The sequence below is a fragment of the Antennarius striatus genome, chromosome 19 (assembly GCF_040054535.1).
Source record: "Antennarius striatus isolate MH-2024 chromosome 19, ASM4005453v1, whole genome shotgun sequence".
In the NCBI taxonomy this organism is placed as follows: domain Eukaryota; kingdom Metazoa; phylum Chordata; class Actinopteri; order Lophiiformes; family Antennariidae; genus Antennarius; species Antennarius striatus.
The window spans coordinates 9,789,576-9,810,443 of NC_090794.1; the positions used below are offsets into that span (position 1 = coordinate 9,789,576).

General features: G+C 41.0%; 1 protein-coding gene across 5 annotated transcripts; it reads right to left on the reverse strand.

The window, feature by feature from the left end:
• Positions 1 to 102: 102 nt before the first annotated feature.
• On the reverse strand, positions 103 to 20,557 carry LOC137613441 (mitogen-activated protein kinase-binding protein 1-like). 5 transcript variants are annotated; one of them, XM_068342670.1, is made up of 33 exons: positions 20,370 to 20,557; positions 19,634 to 19,725; positions 17,979 to 18,038; positions 17,833 to 17,890; positions 16,555 to 16,725; positions 16,236 to 16,373; positions 15,680 to 15,862; positions 14,992 to 15,152; positions 14,380 to 14,569; positions 13,319 to 13,450; positions 13,038 to 13,225; positions 12,854 to 12,945; positions 12,648 to 12,773; positions 12,269 to 12,339; positions 10,635 to 10,756; positions 10,421 to 10,496; positions 10,223 to 10,334; positions 9,694 to 9,757; positions 9,274 to 9,384; positions 9,001 to 9,152; positions 8,837 to 8,874; positions 7,775 to 7,975; positions 7,567 to 7,691; positions 7,328 to 7,455; positions 6,476 to 6,661; positions 4,926 to 4,992; positions 4,093 to 4,233; positions 3,445 to 3,617; positions 2,590 to 3,132; positions 2,400 to 2,487; positions 2,221 to 2,309; positions 1,301 to 1,386; positions 103 to 855 (listed from the first exon to the last, which is right to left on the reverse strand). In XM_068342670.1, exons 1-33 carry the CDS (start codon positions 20,466 to 20,468, stop codon positions 622 to 624), a joined length of 4,497 nt encoding a protein of 1,498 aa, XP_068198771.1. In that variant the 5' UTR covers positions 20,469 to 20,557; the 3' UTR covers positions 103 to 621. The 5 variants fall into 5 exon arrangements, with proteins under 5 accessions (XP_068198771.1, XP_068198770.1, XP_068198768.1 ...); XM_068342669.1 differs by having other exon boundaries at positions 4,093 to 4,236; XM_068342667.1 differs by having other exon boundaries at positions 4,926 to 5,007.
• Between the last annotated feature and the right edge of the window lie 311 nt (positions 20,558 to 20,868).

Below are 20,868 nucleotides of genomic sequence, written 5' to 3' on the forward strand. Positions count from 1 at the left end.
GTACAACAATAACAGATTAAAAAAGAGGATCGAATATAAACACCTCCAGCAGGAAAATAAAACTATTTACTGTACTTCATACATCAGTATAAACATTTAAGCAGTATTTTAATGTCCATAAATGTTTTGCCATGCTTAAATATAACATCTCTAGATAGTATGGAACAGTGTCACTGGAAGAGTAATAATCAGTATCACAATCTGACCTACAAAAATAAAATTAAAAAATACAGGAGAATTTTTTTTTTTGTCCACAGAGGACATAATCCTTGCATTCTTAGATATTTCATGAATGCAAAATGTGTGTACAATTCACCTGTATAGGAATACTGTCAGAAAAGGTCTTTCAAATTCAAGTTACACAATTTCGTAAAAAACATTGGACACATTTAAATCCCAAATGAAAAAAAAAATTAAATCATAACGTCACAACAGAAAAACAAGTAAATAACTACGGCAACTTAAAAAATAAAAGACAAATATTTTCTTTTATCACTGCATGACCCGAAAGATTTCTGTGCAAATAGCAAATGTGCAATTCAGAGTGCTTCTGTACGTGCATGAGCCCAGCTCCTACTGCACATGTGCTAACATACATACAGCAAAAATCAGTCCATGTCCTCATGGCTTTGTGTCCAGCCTCCTCTCCACAGTCTTCAGCAGCAGCTCAGCATACTGCTCCAACAGGCCCATCGCCTTCTCTCCTTCATCTCCGACCTGTTGTTCCATCCGGGGTCCTTCACCCTGTGAGGTGGGAGGGGGAAGAGAGTCCAGCTCTGCCTTGACTGTCCGTAGGGTCTCATGCAGGATGCTACTCATTCCATGACGATCTTCACTGGGACCAGACTGCAGCACCTAGTTTTAATAAATACATGTAAATATGACAGGAAAGCAGTGTGATGGGAATGTTTTACTATTGGATCCTGTGATCAGGTGACAGATAGAACAACCAGGGCAAAACCCATAATTCAACTGATGATGCTTACAGTAAAAATAGTTCAACGTAACCAACTAATTCAATAACCTATTTATTTGTATTTTTAAGCAACTTTAAATTGTTTTCTTGTTCCAGCTCCTTAAATGAGAGGAATTTATTGTTTTTTAATAAATAACAAACTGATATCATCAAATTGGTTGTACTTTTGACACAAAATAATTAAGTCATATAGTAATATATTACCAATATATTAGTACGGTAATATCAGTCTATATACATAAATGAATAATATTCCCTGTTCTTTTATCCTCTCTATCTCTTTATCCCTTTAGCCCCACATCTCTCGGGCTTCCACTCACTGACCGTCGTGTAGAGCGACATAGTTTTCCTCAAACTTTTGTGAAGCTCAGTGACAGCCTGCTTACACATTTCCAAGGTGACAGACTGATCTGCGGAGAGAATAGGAAAGTAGTAAATCAGACACACACGCAGCAATGCACATACACAAACACATCATCAACGAGCAAAGACAGAACATAAAGATGTTGAAAGTAAAGAAAGAATAAAGACCAAAAAAAAAAAAGGAGCAGGATGTGCCGAGGCTGCAGCACAAAGCCACAGAGATGAGACACCCAGGAAAATAATGATTTCACAGTGCACTCCTGCAGCTGTGTGCACCAATGTGAAAGGGATATCCCTTAATGGCATTTACAATGTCTGTGTCCACACATTGAAATTAAGTTTGTTGCTTTAACCAGGCAGTTATCACCTACGAGCAGCAGGAGCAGAAGCGTGAACAATGGGATTTTACACCTTTATTCACTGACTGAGTGGGTAATGTGTACAAATATACTGAAATGGCCCTCAGGCTAAATAAGGCTCTAAATATCTGGGGAAAATATTCAAAAATAATTCCTTGTACATTTAAACTGTTATATTGTATGAAACCATTATTCTGCATAAATATAATACAGTTTTTCTGTCAAAAAAATTTAAAAATAGTTTATTACTTAGGTTATATTCTCCTCTTTAAATGTTTTATTATATTATTACGGATGTGGATGAAATGAGGAGTCCCACATACAGCTGGTCTATCCTTTCAGGAGAAGGCAGACATATCTGGTGCAGATTTTGCGATGTGCAGTGGTTTGTAATATAACAGATGGTGACATTGTCACATTCATGTACTTCATTAATAGATCTAAAAGTGCCATAAGTCTCTCTAGTGTGAAAAAAATGCATTAATGAGGAAGAGTTCTGGTGAATGATGGCTTAACACAGACCTGGTTGTGGGTCAGCAGCCACTGTTTTGACCTTTTGAAGCTCCAGAAGGCACCCGTGGTCTGAAGCCACCTGTCCTGGCTTGTTGTCCCTTGGAGGAAATGTTAGAAATAAGTTATTATGTTGAAGCTGTGAGGAATCAGATTTAAAGAGTTAAATAAGAACTGGTATAAAAATGTACCTCTCGAAAACTGAAGCTCTATTCTTCCTCCGAAGTAGTGAAGGGGGTGAAGTAGGATCCAAATTTAGAGATAGATGCCTGGTGACTGCTGTAAACATGACAATATTACACATAACATTCTGCTTTAGTTTAGTTGCTTTCTTTTGCCTGTGCATGTGTTACATTAGCAAGGTATGGCTGGCTGTCTGACCTTGACTTCCATGTGGGGATATAACATCACTTTGACGCTCTACGGTGGGAGTAGAAGCCCTCCCCAGGTCTCCGGAAGGGCTGAGAGGCTGTTTGGGAAGAGGAATACGAGACGGCGGCAGGTTTAGTCCAAAACGACTGGGTGTGGCTGGAGGATGGGGAGAGATTGGGGAGGAACTTTTTGATGCTGAGACAAGAGATGTAGAGAGCGGAGGGTCGGCCTCCAAATCACCACGTGGCCTTGTGCTCTTGGCTGAGGGGGGGGAACAAGGTGGACTTCCTGAATGGATGCTATCCCCTAGCGAGGACGAGCGGCTGCTTTTGGCCATGGAACTGGTGGTGGGGTTCATGTACGAGCGCTGCGACCTGCGTTTGGGGCTCTCCCAGGACCGGGGAAGATGAGGGGACCGAGGGGACGGTGGGGACCCAGAGGGGGGTGAAGGAAAGTGGAAGGACGGTCTGGCAGTGACAGAATCCAGAAACAGCTGCTGAGGTCTCTTGCACCTTTCACTTTGTTCACTAGAGGGCAGAGGTGAGCAGGAAGCTGAAAGACAAGAGTTGAAAAGCATAGATGGGAGCTGTGAATCAATACATCAAATTATCACGTAGCATTATCAATTAATATCATCGCCTAGCATTAATTAACAGTGAATCAGTATCAATTCAATGTCATTTCTAAAGTCAGACAACTTAATTTGCATATTTCCCCATTCATATCACATTTCATTGCACTTCAGAGATCGTGTACACCTGATGAGATAAAAGCGAGTTATGGAGTAAGACGGCTCAAAACTTACAGGAGTGGCATCACAAATATAACTATAAATAAAAAAATATATAAAAAAATTAAATTTACAGTCTGAGGCCAGGTTTATGGCAGAGTGGGATTTCTGTAAACTTGTTGTTCTCTCCAGCGCCAGCCGAGTTTTTGATGGAGGACTGAGCAACCTCCATGGGGGGGTTCCCGAAGACGTCTTCTTTTTCGAGGTTCTAAAAGCGGGAGCACAGTCTCCCTCTGGAGCATCTGCCCTGTTGATAGACAACACAGCAGCTTTAAAATCACTTCATAAACTCGGTTTTGGAAATGGGAAAAATAAATCAGAAGTACATATGTTGTAGTATAAGGTTGTAGTTTTGTCTGTGTAACATTAAGCTTTGCTTTACTTTGCATGTGCATACAGAACAGCAGTTTTACTCTGCTCTGACTTACTTGTATGTACAGTCATCCCTCGTTCCTCGCGGTTAATGCGTTACTGTATTATTAATTTGTAAGTAACAATGGCAAACACTGGTTATAAACAGTGTAACCTTGTGTGAAGTCTTGTTTTTGCGTTGTATTCCATTGTTGCTCTGTATTCCATGTGCTCTTATTAATACTGCATGATAATGTCATGCAAGCTGCACCTTTTATGCTTTTTTTTAACTTTTGCATTTATGATTTATTAATCTAAGTCTGCCAAAGCAGCACTTGTCTAAAAAAAAACAAAACCCAAGCAGTTCTTACTTTGGCCCCTTGCTCGTTCCGGGGGAGATGGGGGTCCTGCCTCCTTTGCAGTCCTGAATCAAGGGCCGTACTTTTGACACAGGGGGCTTAGCAGAGATGTTGCCTTGTTCCTTCTCATGCATTTTGGCAAAGGGAGACATGCTACTTCACAAGGGATAAAACACACGATGGAAATATTGTTAGCAATGTATTTCTTGCAGAGGGTGAGATGAGAACATTACTAACAATCTCTGCCATTCATTCTGTGAGCTAAATATAAAGCTGAAGCCAGATGCTCACACAAAAAGGGAAAACATGCCCAGTAGCCTGGCTACCCAGCGATTAAACCCCTGAAAACCGCAACATGCTGCTTTGAATGAAAGGAGGATAAAAAGCTTTGCTCGGTGAGTTTTGGAGGTGTAAGTAAGTGGAATTTTGCTGCTTCTGGATTGGTTCAGGCTGCGTCCAAACCGGTTCTTACAATAGAAGAATTTAGAGTGCAAAATTGTGGTGATGGCTGACACTCTTGTGTTATATATGTGGTTTCAGGGAGCAGCCAGTTGGTGTTACTTAGTTTTTATTTATAATCTAACTGCCTGCTGCCTCCAGGCAGTTAGATTATGAAAGAAAGTGAATAAATAAAACAAAACATCTTTGAAAAAAAAAATCAATGGTTCACAGTAAATTCATTTGTAAAATAAATACAATAGAGAAATATTTCAAAGGTAAAAGATTTCCTGCAACAGTATAATTTTGAACAAACAGCTTGATTTGATCTGGATGAGAAACTGAGTTTAACAGAGACTAAATCCACATGGGTTCTAAATAATAACCGAGTAAACACTGGTCAGTACCTGCTATTATGTCCTGCGGCCAGGAATCGTGAAGACATACTGAGCGTCGAGGTGCTGCTCTGCTCGGCTGTGGACGGATAGCCTTCATTAGAAAACAGCAGGGAGAGATGAGTGACAGAGGGACACAGAGACGTAGAGAAAGAGACACAGGAAGTGGACATTAAAGCCTAATCAGTTTTTTACATTTCTGAGGTAAAAAACATTTAGTCTTCTTTGATGGACGCTGGAATATCCTTTAAGTTCCAGGTTGATCAGTCAAAACTCCTGGAACTCTCACAGACTCTCAGTTCAACCAAGTCCACAAAAACAAAAACAAAAAATAGAATAATTTACAACAGCTTTTTTTAACGCATTTTGGTAGCGGGACCGCTGGCATTCTTTATCTTGAACAATCCTCTTCAAATCTGGCTGGATTTCCATTGTTGGCATTCAAAGCAATTCATACACGTGTGTCATTCAGAACACATCAATGATTTGATTTTTCCATTGGCAGCATTTTCCACAACTCAGTGGTCTCTTCCCTTTAAGCAGACCTCAGTTGCTCGTCCTCATGAAGATCAATCTTCTCTAACTCAGCTGCAGCCTCATCCGCCACTAGTGGGGCTTTCAAACAGTCCGGTTTAAATTAAATGAGTCGACATGGAATATAATCTGGGGCCTTTTTCAGTTGTAGATGATGGAACCGGGTCACAGTTACGGTCTTCGACTGCTTCATGATTTTTCTGGAAAAACCGTATTTGCTTTTCTTGCCTGACTTTTCAAAGTGAGCAACTAGTGCTTGCGAAGTTCAGTAGCCTTTTGGAAATTCCTGGTCGATGTTAGCATGGAGGGAGCTGAAGTGGTGCATTTGGAGGGTTTGAAGCTTTGAAATGCTCTAATGACACCTGACATATAAGGCAGAATGGCTTGCTGTGACATTCAGCAAAAGATATAAACTCTCGCACTCTGAGAAAAACGTCCTGTGTTCATCTTCATATTTTTGTTTGTCTTGTCTTCTTGAAGACAAGACAAACAGTAATCTCCTCTTCTTCAGCTGCTTACAAGGATTCCTGCATGCATACAGGTCCCTTGTGTGTGTTTGTGTGTTCAGGGCCTGTACACACTAATATATGCATGTGTGAATTACTAATACTGAGTGTGCCACTAATTTCCCCAAGGGGATCATTTCTGTATATGTATATATAAAAAAAAAACTGACTGAATCTGGGTCACAGGTTTACGCTGGAATCTATCCCAGCCAACTGCAGGCAGAGGCTGGGTATATCCTGGATAAGTCGCCAGTTAATCACAAGGCTGAAATTATTGTGGTAAATATTTCCTAAATACAGTAATCCTTCGCTTATTCGCGCTTCAAGATGCACAGCTTCACTACATCGCAGATTTTTTGTAAGTAGTCACGTAAAAACCGTACGCACATGCTATTAACCGAAAAACTGTGCAATAAACAGGGTTCATAAAACAGGGTCCTGGATCTCATTAACCGCGAGGAAGGAGCGATTGAGGTATTTGACTGTGTCTGTAACTTGAAAGTGACTGCTGGCCTCTCTTACCGGTGCTACAGCTCTCTGCCAGCGTCTCAAAGCTCTGTGTGAGGAAGTTTTCTTGACTGAGGTCAGCCGCTCCGGTCACCGTCCTCAGAGCCTCATCCATACTCGTCAGTTTTGCCTTTTGCTCCACTTTCCCCTCCTCCTCCTCATTCTCCGAGTCAGAGCTCTCCTGGCCAAGGGATTCCACATCTGCAGAATGTCAAAATGCAAAAGAAGCAAGTATGCCGCTGAAGCACATGAGGGACAAAGAAATAGGCCTTTCCAAACCCCCCTTGACCTTGGAACTGCTTCTCCATCCAGCAGGTAGGAAGCAGGTAATCCTTAACAAATGAGCAGCCTTACGTGGTGTTATTATCAGAATTATTTCTGTCAGTTCTGAAACTAAAAAAATCCTGGCCACTGTCTGTTCAAATCCCTCTCAGTGGGAACCAGCTTAACCATATGCAGGGATTTTCAGCCATAGAAATAGATTTTATAGATACTGGTTTTAGCTTTCAGTCACTTTGAGAAGACATTTATAGAATGTGCAATTTGACAGGCAGACAGAAATTTTGAACTACAGCACACCAGTGTCTATATAAAATTCCTTTGCCATTAGTATGTTAAGGATAAACTTCCCTGAAAGCCAATAAGTGTAACGTTTAAATAAAAGAGATAATCTGAGGCAATAAAACAATGCAACTCAAATTTTGACAAAGCGAGAAGTAGCAATTCAGTCTGTGTCCACAAGGAGGTGCTAAAGAAGAACGTTCAAACCAATCTTTCCTTCAAAGAGAAGTGACTTGTAGAACTAGTGTTTTAGGTTTTTGTTGTTTATTTTTGTCTGTTACTGTTGTTGTCATGGTGACACCTCACCATCCACCACATTGTCTGGGCTGGGGCCCCTGTTGTCATAGCCCAGAGAGCAAGCACTGTCCGTGCTGCGACTCTGAATCCCCGTCCGTTGCATCCAGCCGTGCTGTTTCTTCACCGTGTGATCACTGCTGTACGAAGGCAGAGAGAGACGAGCACTTTGAGGAACAGGGGTGGAAGGACAGCAAAACCAAAGATAGAAAGGCACTTCTATTAGAGTGAAACCATGAGTGGGGGTTCACCTTTCCTGCAGATGCGTTTCACACTGGTTTTCGTCTGGGTACAGAACAATCCCATCAGTCCCCTTGATGCCTTTGGATGGGTGTGAATGTAGCCAGAGATGATGTGTCTTTGCTCCGTCCTCCAACTGTAGATTAAAAAAACGTGACACATATGTGGAACCATGCATACAACTTCCTCATTCTCCGTCAGTCATAGAGCAATGCTTACCATGGACTCCTGGAGGCTGGAAGTGCTCTGAAGCTGTCTGTCATGACAACGGAAGTTGGAGTTTCTCTTTTGAGAATACATCTCCAGCTGCCTCAGGTCCAGCATGGATTTCACCATCACCTCCAGAGAACTCATGCGACGAGACCAGCGCCTCCGAGGACGCTTAAAGGAGTCAGGAGAGACCTGACCGAGAGCCTGATGCTAGAAAGGAAATACAGGAGGCGCATTAAAAAATAATGTATGAATAAAAAAATATCAGACAGCTGCTCTAGAAGTTAAACTAGACAATAATTAAATGTGCCAGTTCTACACCAGATGTGCACATTTCTGGTGAGGTTGTTTATGTCTCGTTTTTTAGCACTCCCACTCAGCTATGTTTATGACAATGGATTTCATATGGCTTTTATCACTTTTCAGGCTCAGTAGGAGGGTAATTCTCCTCTGAAATATCGCAGAGGGTTTAATCTCATGTGTGGCAGAGTGACAGCAAAGATCCTTGAGCTGCTGCAGCGCAACTGAAGACAGATATCTAAAAGAAGTACTTGTAGAGCATTAAGTGAAGGGTTCATTAATGGCCTTTTCTGCTGTAAATGACGTATTAAGTATGTTTCAGGAAGTGCATTAAGAAGAAATTTTCCTTTCAGTAGTGTAATTGATGCTTAATTATTCCTGAAATATTGTACACGTAAAAAATACCCAAGAAAAACATTACATTCTTTGTTATGCATCAACATTTAAGTATAAGCAAGCCTTCAAAATGAGTAAAAACACACTTGTGTACTTATGTTAGATTAAAGTCCCATTCTGTCAAGGAATTGCTGAAGTGTTTTTGTGCCTCTTGACATTTAGCCGTCTATCACATTCTGTACAAAAGACACTGCCCAGGTTGTTTTTATGGTAACACAAAGATGCAAACCTGATGAGATCATTACATCTGATAATACGTCTTCATATTTATCTTTTTATAAAACCATTGCCAATGTTGTCTTTCTCTGAAATGGAGTCAAAGCTGTTATTAGTATAGCAGGAATTGATGAACGGTCAGTGAACATAACCACCAACCTTCAGCGGCTCCCAGTCCTGCCCTTGATGTGAGTCACCTGTTGCAGGAGGCAGAGCAGGAGAATGAAATGCTTTTACACAGTTACAGTAACTCCTTCCAAGAACGTCTGGATCAGAGTCAGTGCTTCGTTTGGATTCTCATTCGCATCACAATGGAATGGCACCTGTGTCCCCGTGGCTGCTGACAGAGGAGGTATTGTTTGAGACGTCTGGGTCATCGCGCTCGTCGTTGTCGGCTCCTTCCTCCTCCTCCTCGGGCTCGCGGTCGCTGTCAGAGGACAGGCCGCCTAGAACGAGGGCACTGTGGATCTCTCTCCTGGAGTAAGACAGGTCAAATGATGAGCACTTTCTTTGAAATCCTTCATCATCAGCATTGGAATTAGGGAATTTATGTAGTGAATGAATAGAAGCTGAAATTGGTGTGTGTGCGTGGTAACCTGAGAGTGGAGGTCTGGTGGGATGGCGTGTTTGGGTTTTGTCTGAGCTGACAAAGCCTTTCTCTCATGCTGATTGTTAGCTCTGGAGCCAGTCGCCACACAAAGATACAGCTGGGAGATAAAAGCATTCAAGCATTAAAAATTCAACATTTCATTTCAGCCTGACTATTGAGGAAACTGTCTGCAAACACATTTCCCCGCTCATTTCCTCTGGCAACAGAAGGTGAAGATGATTTTAATGTGGGTACTGCTCCAGTCCTGGTTTAGCATGCTAGTCTTATTCTGATGTACCACTTATATTTGATACCTCAATGCTGTTAAAATTTTCTTTTTTTGAATTCAGAAGTAATACAAAATAATACACTTGAACGGTTATATTCTAAATGCATTCCAGTGAATCTACAGAGGACAATCTCCCACCTGTCCCCCGATGCAGAAATCAAACGCTTGCAGTCATTTGTGAATTTCATCCCAGTGACGATCTCTGCAAAACAAAATATATATATATATCAGATACATTAGGCTCCCTGGTATTATAAATGATCAACTCTATTCCCTACTATGAAAAAAGTGTACAGTAATCCCTCGTTTGTCGCTGTTAATGCGAAAAATGAAATTCTGAGATATAGCGACAAACTATTTATTTTACTATTTACTTTAATTTAAACATTTATGAACCCTCCGCATACTGATATTACACCACCTACTATCTGTATTACTTTTTTCCACACTCTGATAGTCTATTTAAAGCACTTCTGTGTTTCACGGAAGTGCGCTGCGTTCCGTGAATCAGATGCTGTCAGCCAATAGCATGGGCGTCCGGTATCACATGACTACCTACTAAAAATCTGCGATGCAGTGAGGACGTGCATCTTGAAGTGCGAACAAGTGAGGGATTACTGCACTGTGAAAATTTTTTACTCCTAGCTGCAGGTGTGTGTTCTGTTACCAGAGTGACCAAACATGGTGGCGACACACTCGCCAGTGTGGAAGTCAAAGATGCTGATGCTTTTATCAGAGCAGCTGGTGGCCACGTACTGACCCGAGGGATCGAGCTGGACCTGAACAAAATAACTTGACAGTAAACACACGGTATATACGTGGAGAAAAAGGTGCATGGAGCGCAGTCTGTGGTGGGGGTTATTACTCTGAGCAGACTGCCGTCCTCGCTCAGGGATCCCTTGTAGAGTTTCTTCTGTTTGCCGCTGCTGATGTTGAAAATCCTGCAGTCAGAAGGAAAAGAAACCTTAAAATTTGAAAGCCTCTCTCCTCAGATGAATTTTTCATCACAAACCTCACAGACTTTGAAACACACACACCTGCACACGCACGCACGCACACACACACACACACACACACACCTGATGCAGCGGTCTTGACAAGCAACAGCTGCATACTTGCAGGTGGGGTCTATGCCCATGTCGTACAGCGTTGTCTTCCTCACCAGGTGATGAGAACGCCTGAACTCAGTTCCTCCGTCAGTCTGTAAAATATAAACACCATCAATTCGGTGCTGATCTGCAGCTCTCTCTCTAGGCTGCTGTGTTAGAGAGAGAGCTGCAGATCAAAACCTCAAGCCTACGTCTGATACTAAAGAGAGAACCGTTCAAAACAGCGGCTCACAGCTTCCTGATTTGACTGCCTGCAGAATGTCTCATTCTGTTTCAGCATCCGCCATGATTTCATGTTCAAAATGACTACCATAGCTTGCACAAATTTATTTTTGTTTGTTTGTGTGTTTATAAAGCAAATTTATTTTATAGCACATTAATTTGCTGAACAAAAATTAAAATATATATATATATTAAATAAAAAAACAGGATCAGTTAAACCGACGCTAAACCAAAAAGAGACACAAAACAAACAACAACAACAGCAATAAGTTACAGCTGAGCTGAGGATTATTAGACAAAGTAAGAGTGTAAAACAGTATACTGTATGACAGTCCCTAATAATAGCTACTATTATATTTCAGGAATTGTGATGTAATAGTACTATATTTCAAGCAAACCTCACTGCCGCTGGCTTTACAGAGTTAAACAGTGGCTGCAAAGAATTGCATGCGTTTGACAAAGCAGCAAATGAAGTGATATCAGATAGCATTTATTCTCTAGGAGCACAGACCTGTCACAACACATTTCTACAATGGTTACTCAACAAATGTCTGGATGCTCAGGAGAGGTTTAACTGGGAACTAACAACCTATTGTTTATTCTACTCTGCGACGATCACGGGTCACTGCATTGGCCTGAATCCTGCTTTAAGTTTAGCAAGAATATTGCAACATGCAACAATTCTGATTGAAGGAGACGCTGTCCCAGTAACCCAAAAGCGGATCTAGAATCACAGCCGCACTTGGATTTCTCCTTAAAAGTATTTAGTTATACAACCTTGCACAAATGTTCCCTTTGTGTTTTACAAATAAAAGCTAAATGTCTCACAGCTGTGCTGAAAAGAATGGGTTCCTAATATAAGGAACTAATAAAGATAGCTGAACCAAGCATAGCTTCTCACTGTGTCATTTATAGACAGAGAGGATTACTAACTTTTTGGAAACAAGTTTTGGTTATTAGAAGATAACTTCTTCGTTTTTTGTTTTTTTTTTGGAAAGACAAAATACACAAAAGTTAATGCTTAGGGACATAATGAGGACATAATGGGGATTTGTCTGATCACATATGTGCCCATGAGTATAATATTATAAAACAGATGCCACCAAGAAACTCAAGCAGAAATTCAACCAATAAAAATATTGTGTATCACATAGTTTATGAATGTATGGAACATGTCAGACTGAACATGCTGATAGTTTTCAACTAATGTTCTTGAGCTTTATTGATATGAGCATGATTGGTTATTGATATGAAAAATCAAATCCATATTGTTTCCCATATTAAAAATGTGATTTTCAAGTATTGGAAATTCTAAAACATTTATTACTGGGATAACAGCCTTCATGGGAACAGCATGAATATTCTGAGACATGTTGTCTTACCATATGCGCAGTGTGGAAATAGATGCTCTTGTCCGCTCCACAGCTAATTACCTTCACACTGTTGTCATTTGCTGAAAAACAAAGACTAATTTTTACTGAATGCTTTGTTGAAATGAAACAAAACTTTAAAATTATTCATGCTTACATGAAATAAAATAATATAATTTTCAAAGATTTTCTCATGTATGAACTAAAAATAAAAATTAAATGTGAAATTACAGACAAGAATAAGCAACAAAACCCTGCATCTGACCGCACCTGAACAGTCAACATATTTTATGTAAACAAACATGTGCTGGGGAATTAAAAGTGGGAATTTATGTGTGAATGAATGGAGATGAAAGCGAGGATTAGCTTTCAGATGTCTCAAGTAGCTCACCAGCAAAGCGGATGGCTGTTATGGATGAAGAGTGCTCATCGAGAGTCTGCAACAGATTGTAGTCATCCTCTGCATCCAAGACATGGATCAGGCGGTCCCTGCTAGCTGTTGCCAACAGCTTCAGACCTGATGGGAAAAATGGAGTCACATGTCATATATACAGCAAATGCACAAGTATTAATGGGTTCACATGTGCAAAAACTGACCTGTTTCTGGTTTACTGTACTCAAGACAGAGGATTTCAGCATCGTGGGCCTCCACTTTCAGAACCTCCTCCATGCTGCTGAGATCGTGAACCCTGCAGAACATAAAGTCCTTTTTTTTTTTTTTCAAGTTGGTCACCTCCACCTCAGGTTAATCCATTCTTGTAGTTGTGCCTTCTTGGCATACCTCAACATCCCATTGCGATCTCCAGACGCCAGGTGTTTACCATCTGGACTCACACAGATGGTCCTGATGCCCATCCTGTTCTCTGCTGTCTGTCCATCCCCTGTTTTGTCTGCATTCCCATTTGTCACACAATCTGGATCCAGCAAGGTGCTCACGTTTCCATCTATGTAGATTACATTAAGGAGATCCTGCAAACAATGGTGGATTAAGAAAGTTAACATTTGAAAATGTCACCATTTTGTCTTGATGGGAGGATGTATGGTGCTACAAGCCAAACTCACACTGCTGAGAATGTTCCGAAAATGTGTGCAATCATCCATTTGCCATGCTCTGATGGTGTTATCAGCCGAACAGCTAAGGAACGCACCTGAGGACAAACCAGAACCCAATTCCCCAGAAACATCTGGGAACATCTGAGGAAGGATAAGAGAGGAAAGTTGCCTGCAGGAACAGAACACTGCTAATAAATACAGTAACCCCTCGCACATTCGCGTATCAATACGCGCAACTTCACCTCATCGCGGATTTTTAGTAGGTAGTCACGTGATATCGTACGCTCATTCTATTGGCTGACATCATCCGGAAGTGCACAAAAATGCACTTCCGGATGCTGTCCGGAAGTGTGTGTGCAGTCGATAAGAGTGTGGGAAAAGGTAATACAGATAGGAGAAGATTTAATATCAGTATGGGGAGGGTTCATAAAGGTTTAAATTACCATAAATAATAAGATAAATAGTTTGTCACTCTATCAATGAATTTGTTATTAACATGTGGTTCCTGGAACACATTAACCGCGAGGAACGAGGGCGCACTGTACTGCCATTATTATACATCCATATGTAAATCTGTAATTAGTATCATGGAGAAATCAGTTTCATCATCAGATCTGGATTTCTGGATTTCAAAATGAAAAATGATACATATATAACTACAAACCCAAATGAAAACTTCAGTTATGTAGGTTTATGTGTTGGGAAATGTAATGTAATTACTACACAACTACTACTACTATTACTACTACTACTACTACTACTACTACTACTACTACTAATAATAATAATACTAATAATAATAATAATAATAATAATAATAATAATAATAATAACAATAATAATAATAATAATAATAATAATAATGACAATAACAATAAAAAATGATAGCGGTCAGTGCCCAAAGTTTTGTCGTACTGATCAATCCCCTAATCTCCAAATCAGCAGCCCAGTCACTCCCCAACTTTGAACAGAGTGAATAACTATTAGCCACACACTGAACCAGAGGCTGGTGAAGAACGTGCATTGCTGTGACAGAGATGTGTATTATTCACTTCCTCCTGAGTGTTTACCTGCAGGTCCCAGACACAAGCAGCGTGGAAGAGAGAAGAGTGGACCCTCCCCACCCTGTTGATATCTCTCACATCCCACACATACAAACTGTGGTCACTATATACACAGCTGAGCCGGAAGCTGACGGGGTCATAGGTGACAGCAATGGCATCTGGGTAATGGGTGTCCGTCTTGGTGAAAAATAGGTGACTAATGAGAGGAAGAGAGATTGGGATAGTCAGTGGATTATTTCTTAAAATTAAAATATCATTTTGACAAGGGGTTGGACAGGAATCTTTTATTTGGATTTTCAGCATTTTTATGTCTTCTATTTTATTTTTATTTTAAACTCAACACTTTGGTTTACTTTCGTTGGTTAAACGTGTTTTACAAATTAAGTTTGAGTTGAGTTGAGCTGAGCTGTGATTAAATGGTATAGGTTACAGTGGTGAATTTTTATATGGTTATATGGTTTTAAAATAAAAATGAATGAATCAGTAAACACTGCACTTTTCTCACAAATCCCACAACTGACTTCTTTACACATAACAAACATCCATTTGGACTGTGATGCACTGTAAATATGAATTATTCAAGTCTGAAGACCACCTGAGTCCTGAGGTCTTGCTTACCTGGCCTCAGTGACGGCAGCGACATCAGAGCCAAGTGGATGTGGCCGCGGTAGCGTGCAAACACACCGCAGGTCAACGGGACTGAAGGCTCGTACTGTTCCATCAGCACAGCCACAGAAGATCACGTCATCAGACAGAGACAGAGAATGGGCCAGACCCGTCTACGAGGCAGGACATCAATGGAGAGTCAGGTCATTTCCTTGCTTTCATATTACAGATGGGTAAGATATCTATCCGTCCGTTCTCTTGTAGACAAGATGATCAGAATTGTAAATGTTTTTGGAGGTGGGAGGAAGCTGGAGAACTTGGAGAGAACCCATGCAGACACGGGGAGAACATGGAAACTCCACACAGAAAAAAGCTGGACCTGGAACCTCTTTGCTGTGAGGCAACAGTGCTACTGCACCACCGTGCCACCCTGTCCCTGCGGAAAAAAAGCTGCTGGCAAACTTCTAAATACATCCTGTGCGTGTCTTAGTTTGTGTAGCTAATCCCTCTCTGATCCTCTGACAGCAGGCAGCGACATACCCACACACCTTAATCTCCACCACAGCTGGATGCTAACAATAAGCACCACCACACTCAGTAACTACCGCACGGACAGAAGACATAAATCATAGCCTAATCACTATGAACAATTCAAATAGTGATGGCAGGGCCCAGACAACCTCTCCTCGGTGTTCCTTACCCGCAGGTCCACCCACTTCTCCAGTATCCTCTTGCTGTTTAACTCACACAGCAGGCCAGAGGATGTAATGCAGAATGTGGAGTCAGACGTAGAGCCCCGCCCACAGGACACATCACAGAAGAAGTTGTTCCTCAGCTCCCCCAGCAGCCCCGAGCGTCCCAGCAGAGGCACAGGCGCACTGGACTAAACACAACAGAGGAGGTGTACCCAACACGGAACACCGGTTACAAACAGGCCTGAATTCATTTCCCTGTACGTCGACATTACTCCCTAAATCTGTGTTTTAAAATGTGTGTATGCACGGGTTGTTTTCTTTATTTCAAAAATGATGTGAGAAAAGGCTTTTTAAAAAACAACAAAGACAATTCAAATGAGGAGTCAAAGATCTGTGACTAAAAATGGTAATTATTCTTCTTTTCACACCACAAGTGTTTATTTGATTACGGAGTGAGTTCAGTAGATGTAATGTGAAGTCCTCTTAAATTTATGGGAACAATGAAAATAGCAACAATGATTGTTAACAGTTTTCTTTCTGTGCATGTAAATGTTTAAATACCTTGCTGGCCTTGCACTGGTCCAGATACCAGAATTTGACGTGTCTGTTGCCCACGGTTACAAAGTAGGAGCTGTCCTCAGAGAAGGACACCCCTGTCACCTTACTGGACACCTTGTTGGCAGCCACTACCACATCTTTCTGCAAGAGATCATCACACTACATGTTCAAATTCTAACCTTGTGTGAGCTTTAACACGTTCTGATTTTACTACATAATAGATCCCGCCTAGTTGTTTCTCCCTATATCAAGAATTTATACCACGTTATGACAACCAGCTACTGAGAGGTAAATGTGTGTTAAATTGCAGAGTGGGACGTACCTTCCAGGCCCAGACGTTGACCATCATGTCATGCTGGTTGCCCACACTGACAATGTATTTGCCGTTGGGAGAGAAAGCCACACACGAGATGCCATATTTGTGCGTGTGAAGCTCCGCGATCTGCTTTCGTTCTGCCACGTCCCACAGCCTTACCGCAGGAAGGTGACCACTCTTTTTAGGGGCGGGAGAAGAGAAGGAAGGGAGGATTAACAAGGTTAAGTAAGAATCGGCTTCTGATCGTCATCACAGAAAAGGCTCATTCTAATGTCACTTCTCCCTTGACCTGTTCACATAACTTTCTCTCAGAGATGAAAAGGTCAGCAGGCTATTTGTGCAGTCTCTTATTCTAATGTGGTATAATGACCTTTAAAAGGTGAGAGTTAGTAGGTCAGAGGAGAGCGAGTCTGGAGGATGCTGAAATGGATGACATTCAACTAAAGATTCAAAGAACAAGGAGATAAAAAGAGGAACAAACATGGAGATGTGAGCATCTGCTGCAGACCAGGGCGATGAGTGTGTGTCAGGGACATTTCCTATCAGATGTTTCTCTCTTATCTTACTTGTTTACTTGAGACTGAGCTGTGAAGTTTTGATCAACGCTGGTAAAAACAGAGCCACAGTTAGTCTTATTATGGACAATAATATCAAAACTTTGTGAATACTGGAAAAACTGACCTGTGAACTCGGCTACAATAAGGATTTAAAAATATAATATGCTGTGATCTGTCACCTAAAATATCTGGCATTTGTTTCCTTTTAAAAAGAATTAGAATAACCTTTCCTTGTGGTATTTGGTCTGTTGAACTTTACTCTCTGCCGTCATGGCAACTACTGTGTTCTCATCCACTTACACAGAGAAGTCTTTAATCGGCTTTGATTGGCTGAGGCGGATTAGGGTGGTGTGTTGTGTTGATGTACTACTACAACAACACTGCAGATGCTTGACTGACACATTACATGGAACATGAGGGAAGTAAATCTCTGGGTCTTCACCATCGCCCAAAATCCTGCTGGGATGTTGTCAATGAAACATGCTGACTCCTCATATTGTGTCCACGTGCAGCACAGAGTATTCCAGTTGGGTAAATATAGCGATTCCACTCTAATTTCAATTTGATAAATAAATAAATAAAACTTGGGAAAAAATAAGAGTAAAAAGTCTGGATATTAATGTGCATTTGAATGCAGTGTCCAAACAAGTAAAATGTTGCAGAGGGTGTTAAATTTATGTGAAAAAACTAGTCCAAGCCGGAGAACAGAGCGGACTGATGGGCTCACCTCTCCTGTGACCAGGTACCTTCCATCAGGGGAGAAGGATAGAGCTGTGATCGTCTTCCTGTGAGAGGACAGACAGGACAGTTCAGTGTGTGTTAAGTTCATTATATGTTGTCAGTCTAAATACAGAGTGTTTCTCTTTAACTTACCTTGAGGCGATAATGTGGTGCTGTCTGTTCTTCCTGGAGTTCAGCAAGACAACAACACACCTAAATGATAATAAATCAACATTCTGAGTTTGCACATATGTTAAGAACACATCTAGTCACTAATGCCTGGCATGCATATTCCTTGTACTCAGGTAACTGTTTGGCTGAGTGGAATATTTTTAATGCCTTGTCTGTATTTATTCAGAGTGTCTACAAAAATACACACACTTAACAAACAAGGCAGTCAGAGACTGCAAGATCCCACAAATTCAACATTTTACCCTGACCTACACATTTTTGTGCCTCTGGCTTCCTGAAAATATTGCTTTTTGTTTTGAGATTCAACTCAATCCTTAGCCGTCACTGGCTGCAGGTGATCACGTGACGCTACATCAATTAGCCAACCTGTGCTACATGGGATTTTGCGCCCTCAGTAGTCGATTTATGCCTGTCATGATGGTACGTCATCTGATTGCTTACGTAATTCATAGTAACTATGTTGAACAAAAAAAGAAAGTGGTCAGACGAATATGTGCATATGTATATATATGTATATATACAGTATACACACACACACACACATATATATACATATATATATGTATATAATATATATTGCCCACCTTAGTATCAGTGTTTAGAGTGGAATGTGAACGCTTCAAATCTAGATTCTTGTCTGTGTTCGTGAGGTATTTATATTTTCACCTGCTCCCAATGATTCATCCATGATTCATGAGGTCATGCTTTTCCATATTCAAACAATCAAGCCATAACCATATTATTTCCTGCTAATAAAAGAGCAGCACAGGCTCACTTATCCGTGAGCTGCTTGTTCTTCAGCACCGTGCCATGAAACTGCGTTCCCAGGACAACAGTTTGTGTAGATTTATAGTCAGATAGCAGGTGGATTCACCAGACGTGGAAAACTTTGGAACGTATGAAGCCTGGAAAAATTACAGACAAACAATAATACACACACACACACACACACACATAAACACACACATGCATACACAAGTGCACAAACCTCTTGCACTCACATTGTTCAAGCGTACAATCACAGGCATACACTCCTTGACACAACAATTCAGTAAATAGTCAGCCGTTGACCTTCTCAGTATGAATTCAGCTGTGTCAGAGGATTTAAAACAAAACAAAAGAGGCTCAGTGTGTCGTTTCTGTTCGAGCCCCACGGGATCCAGGAACACACATTTTATAAACTCTGCTTCTATCACGGTGGTGCAGGAACTCTCAGCATTGCCACTACAGATGTAAATCCTCCAACCTGCAGCACTCATGTCCAATTATTATTTATTCTACAATAAACAAGTTAACACAGCCTGTGTCACTGTTTGCAGAGAATTAATGATACTACATAACACTCTTAACATAACTGGGGGAGCTAAAGGAAGCCTCCCTGAGGAAGGGATAAAAAGGAGCTTTGGTGATTCTATGATGAGATAGCCCACAGGCTTCCCCCTCCTCAGTTCCTTTGAGATTAGAACGTGATAAAACACACACACACAGTTTTGCTCACTTAACATCCGCGCAAGGTAGATATGATAAGAAAACTGTGTGTGTTTGGTGATTTGATGTGTCATAGGTCAGATGAGAAGATAAGGATGCAGATACAGTCCCCTTCTCTCTCCTCTTACCCTGCAGGATAGGCAATAAGTCCAGACCGGGGGTCGCAGGCCAGACCAGAGTTTCCTAAAGCCGTGATTCCGAGAACCTTCTCTAAAGTCACCTGGAGAAACACAAATGAGTTTCAAATCATTTAAAACCACATGCAGAATTATTCTCTAAAACATGCAGAAAGGATAAAATTCTATGATGAAAGGGTAAAACAAAATCAAAACAAATTAGCTGGTATGATATAAATTTAACTTTCCCTTATGGATATGTTTAACATAAGGTTTAACTTTGTAAAAGGAAGATGCACGTCTGAGTCTGCTAAGATATAAAACAGTTATAACATTATAAAAATGAATTATAAGCATGGTTTGTAATTAGGTTCATATATTAAAGAATATATTTTTGTGATTATGACTCAATTATGAACCCATTTTTATAGAAAGTTGGAAACAAATTTTTTCAATAAATAGAAAGAAATTTGAGAACGAGTAACTCATTCGAGTAGTTAATTACTTCATGTATTTATTTAACGCAATCATAAATTTAGCTTTACCCCTAAATTACCCTTAGTAACAATATTAAGATATACCATTCTAAATATGTTTTCACCAACCCAAAAGTGGTTTTCATCACTGTCTGTCCACAAAAACAAAAAACTTCTCAAAACTTCTCATCCCTTAAATCCTTCACACAACTACAACGTGTCTTGTGGATCTACGCATTGTGCGGGAAACCTGTTGCGGGTGTTGAACGCACCTGGCTGGTCAGACTCTCCCTCCTGTCCGTCTTCTGCTTGGCGGACGGGGAACGCAGCAGCTTCCTGATGCGGCTTTTAATGGTCACTCCGTCCGGCATCGTGTTCCACCTCTGGGACACCCGGCAAGTGGAAGGTGAAGAAGGGAATGCGTGTCTGTTACCGCTCGTCCAGCACCTCCGCTCCAGAGGCGCACACACCGGGATGACGTCACTGCTGTCGGATCACGTGAACACAAATTTCTAGAGTGGGTTTACTGTCCTCTTCCACTCACGTTAAGCGCTTCTTGTGGACTGCAGAAGAGAAAAATCCACTATTTAGCCGTGTGGATGACGTCACGTGTATAATCTCAAACCTGCATTGGACGCGTGATCACATCAATGGGAACTTTGTTTGCTCTACCTAATTTGATTAGATTAGGATTAGACGCTGTGGTGTGTTTTCAGATGCACGGCGGGGGGTCGTGTACTGTACCTGCTGATTGGGCGATGAAAGTTAAAC

Bases quoted from the DNA above. Each gene is read 5' to 3' on its own strand.
- LOC137613441 (XM_068342666.1), bottom strand. From the start codon at position 20,468: ATGCCGGACGGAGTGACCATTAAAAGCCGCATCAGGAAGCTGCTGCGT. The intron at 13,451-14,379 runs GTAAACACTCAG...ATCCTTCCTCAG, and splicing joins CTTGTGTCTGGGACCTGCAG to ATGTTCCCAGATGTTTCTGG. The intron at 4,237-4,925 runs GTACTGACCAGT...TCCCTTGTGAAG, and splicing joins GCCGCAGGACATAATAGCAG to TAGCATGTCTCCCTTTGCCA.